This window comes from Engraulis encrasicolus, chromosome 13 (genome assembly GCF_034702125.1).
Source record: "Engraulis encrasicolus isolate BLACKSEA-1 chromosome 13, IST_EnEncr_1.0, whole genome shotgun sequence".
Classification (NCBI taxonomy): domain Eukaryota; kingdom Metazoa; phylum Chordata; class Actinopteri; order Clupeiformes; family Engraulidae; genus Engraulis; species Engraulis encrasicolus.
The window spans coordinates 28835711-28840710 of record NC_085869.1 but is presented as its reverse complement, the minus strand read 5'-3'; the positions used below and the strand labels follow the sequence as shown (position 1 = coordinate 28840710).

General features: G+C 47.6%; 1 protein-coding gene across 1 annotated transcript in view; it reads right to left on the bottom strand.

The window, feature by feature from the left end:
* The window catches only part of si:ch211-168k14.2 (phospholipase D1), a 67050-nt gene that overhangs the window by 51343 nt on the left and 10707 nt on the right, over positions 1–5000 (bottom strand). The window contains exons 8-12 of the mRNA XM_063212880.1: positions 4342–4494; positions 3515–3664; positions 2818–2901; positions 2135–2216; positions 1793–1903 (exon numbers count right to left, since the gene is read on the bottom strand). Of these exons, the coding sequence (XP_063068950.1) occupies positions 1793–1903; positions 2135–2216; positions 2818–2901; positions 3515–3664; positions 4342–4494 (580 nt within the window). The remainder of the gene's footprint in view (positions 1–1792; positions 1904–2134; positions 2217–2817; positions 2902–3514; positions 3665–4341; positions 4495–5000) is intronic.

The window sequence follows — 5000 nt, the reverse complement described above, 5'->3', positions numbered from 1 at the left end:
CCGGACCATCGGCAGACACGATCTGCAGGGGGTCCATGATCCACCATCAGTGCCTCCACAAGCACACACCACCGTCCGCCCCACCCCGAGTCCCAGTCAGAAGGACCAGCAAAACCACCCTAAAACCCCCACACCCACACACCAACAACCCCTCTGGCCCGCCATCAAACAATCCACCACCAGCATCAGGTCCACACCAGCTATACCAGCCCCCTATACCACTGCATTACCCCACAGCCCATAACATATCTCCAATCACCCCCAGTCCAAACTGGTCTACACCAACTCTGACCTCCATAAAACCCCCTAGCCCTTCATCAATTACCCCTTAGCCCCTGTCCTGCATCAGCTACATCAGCCTCCCATAACAATACCCCCCCGGCCCATCACACATCTCCAGTCACCCCCAGCTCACCACCAGCTCCGACATCCTCAAACCTCCTTACCCTTCACCAATCACCCCCCAAGCCCCTGCCTCACCCACGCCTTTTACCCCTTCTCTATCAACCACCCCCCCTCACTCGCCACCCCACTGGCCCCTGCCTCTGTCTCTCCCGTCACCCCCATTGACAGGAGAAGTCCCTGCTCATGACTACAACATGATCTAAGTACTCCGGCTCACCCCCCGACCAGAGGGTCTAGCGCAAGCTGTGCGCCAGACTCTTTGCCCACTGATCTGTTATGATGGAGCGCTGGTGGCCGGTGGTGCGGTTGGTGACTGGTAAGCGGAGATGATGGGCGAGGGGGCAAAGGGGGACACTGATGCCCCAAAGCTGGCCACCTGTGGCAGGCTGGGGTACAGCAAACGTTGGCATGTGGTAGACGTGGGACTCCCCGATCCGACTCTGCAGCAACAATTGAATCAGTGCTTAAAAGATGTCCATAACAAGCCATCTGGCCACCATTTGGAATAGAAAAATGAGACAAAAGACTCGAGACAAAGAAACCAAAAGTGTTGTACTGTTTTATCCATGCTGTTTTTCAACAGTTGCTCCAATGTGACACATGCATAGATGCAACAAATAAATAACTCAATACAAATATGTGTTTTTGCAGCTTCTCAAAGGCATGCGCATTCATCGATTAATGTGATTCATCAATCATGATTGTGTGTGTGTGTGTGTGTGTGTGTGTGTGTGTGTGTGTGTGTGTGTGTGTGTGTGTGTGTGTGTGTGTGTGTGTGTGTGTGTGTGTGTGTGTGTGTGTGTGTGTGTTTCTTTCCTTCCACAGCTTACATGGGTCATCTGCAGAGGGCACCATACAAACACACAACATCACATGCATTGGCCAGGTGGCTAGGTTGCCAACTCTGATTGCTCTTGATTTGATTTTGTGACTATGGCCATGAAATCCTTATCCATGGTATGATTTTTGCTCTGGCAAGCTCGTTTACCCATGGAAGGTCGTTGTTCTGGCCGCCTTATGCCTTGTTCACATTCAATAGCGACCAACGCGAACGGAACGACGGAAGTCATTATTTCTCTATGGAGGGTGCGCGACCAGCGCTACCAGAGCGAATTCGCCAGTGGCGAAGCGAACTGAGCGACCAGAGCGAATTTCAACGATAAAAAGTCAGCTAATCTTATGGTAATGAGCGATGACGCAGTTCGCCGAATGTTCACATCTCCGAATGTCCCAGGCTGTCAAGCCAGAGCCGTTATGTGATTAGCTAAATCATCCATGTCAATGTCGCATCCAGAGCGAATACAGCGAATTCAAGGTGAAACGTCTTCTGCTACCTCCGTTACCAGGCAGCGTAGTTGGCTCTTGGTCTGAACACGGCATTACTCACCCTGATGTTGGAGTGGAGGCCAGTGAGAGTCTTCTTGGTGTAGTCACTGTTCAGACCGAGGATGACCTCCACCTCCTTGTAGAGCAGGACACACACGTTCACCCCTTGTTCCTGGGAGGACACACACATACATACATAACATATTTACAATACATCTTAAACGATAGCTGAAATCCGTGGATCCATGGTGAGCTTTATATTAATCTGACCTATATCTATTGGTTTGACCTAGCTATTGGTTGGAATCTTTATCACATCATTGGTACGCAAACCTACACACACATATGCAAGTACACACACACACGCACACGCACACACACACACACACGAGCACAAACTCACCGCTTTCCTTTTTAACACACAGTCTAATCTCCAGGTGTTGCCATCAACCACAGGCCTCTTCAGGAATATTTCTGGACTCAACCTGTAAGACACAAACCCACATGCTTAATGCGCATGGCACGTGCATGGCACAATAGGATACCGTACAAGGAATCTACAAATCTCATAAATGACTAATATGTAACCTTCTGCAATCTGTATATTAATCTATAGGCTAATTAGCTAAGCTATGGGGGTCTGTAGGTTATTTAGCATTTGTTATAACCTTCTTTCATAATATACAAGCGCATGCACACACACACACACACACACACACACACACACACACACACACACACACACACACACACACACACACACACACACACACACACACACACACACACACACACACACACACACACACACACACACACACACACACACACACACACGGGCGGCCTCCCACTGCTTTACCCCATTTATAATAAATGCTCCCTGAAGGTCTTACTAGCGCAAGCTAAGTCTCTAGCGCGGCTCTTTGCTACAGTAGTTTTGCCAGCCTTCACAGAAATGTACCGTAGTAGCAGGCCGCCTCCCTGGGCAGATTAAAAAGCCGTTAAGTAAATGTGCAGGGCGTGGGGTGGGGGAGGCAGCTCTTGTGGGAGGGCTGATTGATGATAGGGTTTAAACTAGAGCCTTACCACCAAGCAGTGATAAATATCTCCTCCTTAGCGCCTTCCAAGGCGTCGGCTATGGCGTCGAAGTAACCGGCAGCATTGACGAACCTAAGAGAGAGCACGGCCCACAAATTCGCAAAAACAAAACATTCAAGAAAGAACCAGTGAATATCTTTTGTCTGTGAATATCTTGTCATGAAAGTTGTCATGTGCTCGAGTTCAGGCACACTATTTTAGTTTCCTTTATATTTTAGTCTTAATATACTGGAAGAACAGTGAAGTAGACATAAATACTCTACATTTCTGTTCATGAGTGAATTAATAAACAGGACTTCTGGGCCTGGGACCAGAGCCACAGGTCCAAAGGTGACAAGACAAACTGAACCCTTCACCCCCTTCCTCTTTAAGGAATTCAATATTTATGTATGCTCTATCCAGGGGCACTTCAGTCAATCTATTATATCACAATGCTCTTACTAAGGATTTTATCCAACATGAAGAGCCAAGAAGAGAGATTATATTCAGGACTGAATGACTTGAAGAATGATGTAATGATGGCAAATGTTATGATATAGTCAGAAGAACTGAACACTGAACAAAACAATGCAATGGGTTAGAATAAAGTATGTATGTATACTAAATACAGTAGGATGTATGATGTACTTAACCAGCAGAATACATCTGATGGATTTTACTGTCATGTTAGTGTGGGTTGTCTTACCACTGCGCTGTTGTGTTCTCTCGGACTGGGGCAAAGGAACCGTGCCGGTTCTCCCTGAGGAAGTCCTGCCCGTACCTCTGAGCAAACTCGTCAATTGAGTGACCCCACCAGCGGGCCTGCCTGTATGTCGAGCACTTGATGGTGAGCGCCCTAAAAAAAAAGAGGTAAACCAGACCAGCTGTAGTGAAGGGGGACAGAAGTAATCTTGAACAGCTTCAGCACAGGTTCCCTGCTGACAGCTTTGACTGGGCCCAGGACGAAATCATCTGAATGGACCCAATTCAAAATACATAAAATTACATGGGCTCCCAATTCTCCCTGGGCCTGGGACAACTGACCCATTTGCTCCCGCCTGTCAGCGGGCCTGCAGGTACTCTGATCATAATGTCAAAACGGGCATGCATATTGGAATCAGAACTATCAATCCATAAAGTTAAAAATCTGCCATTTTTTTCTTTTAAAACAACTTCACTGACTATCTGACCTATCTGCCTTGAGTCATTATGGTTTGCTGTTTGAAGCTGATTTGATCAAAGTTGTGGCAGGACTTTTACTTTCTGAACCCTGGATTGACACTTCTGCTCTGTTTGTTATGGCAGTCGGAGCACATCTTCACATCTTCAACTCCAGCGATGGCACTCCATCACTCCAACCACATCAGAAACATCTGCACAGCCACCACAGGCAGCATGGTTTCCAATTCAAATGCCATTTCAAATCCAGGTTTAAGCATCACTGATAAGCCAACGCCATGTGTGGCTAACAGTGAAAGTGTGTGCATTATCATGGATCCGGAAAGAAATAGAAGCTATGTGTTTTGGACCTGCCTGCAGAGGTTCTCGATGGTTACCCCGTGCCTGACTCCCGTCTCGTGGGTGCCGATTTTGATGTGGAAGCCCTTATCGTAGAGGATCACCGTCCCCACTTGGCCGTCCTTGGGCCGCATGTAGAGAAGAAAGGAGTCTTTTACCACCAGCCATCTGAAACGTGATGCCAGCATTGTCGTCGTCACATCAGAGAGGGGGGGGGGGAGACGAGAGATGAGATGACATGAGAGATTAGGGAAGAGTGAAAAGAATATATAGAGAGGAAGTGAACGAAGAGAAAATAGAAAGACAAGATGAGAAAAAGGAGAAAGAAAGAAAGAAAGAAAGAAAGAAAGAAAGAAAGAAAGAAAGAAAGGAGAAGTCATATCCAAATAAACTTGGCTAGAAAAAGACATGCCTTAAACCCCCACGCCCATTAAGGCCAAAGGGAGAGAGAGTGAGAGAGAGAGAGGGGGGGGGTAGAGAGAGGTAGAGAGACAAAAAGGGAGAGAAATTCTATGGCAGGGGCCGTGGCTGCGATGTTTGCTTTCTTGCGAGCGGTGAGAATTATGCAAGTGTAACGCTAGCCCGGGCATTAAACAGAAACAACAACACGGCCGAGGCGCACATGAAAACACTGGAGCACGAGCGCCTGTTATCCTACTCCATCTCCCTCGCAG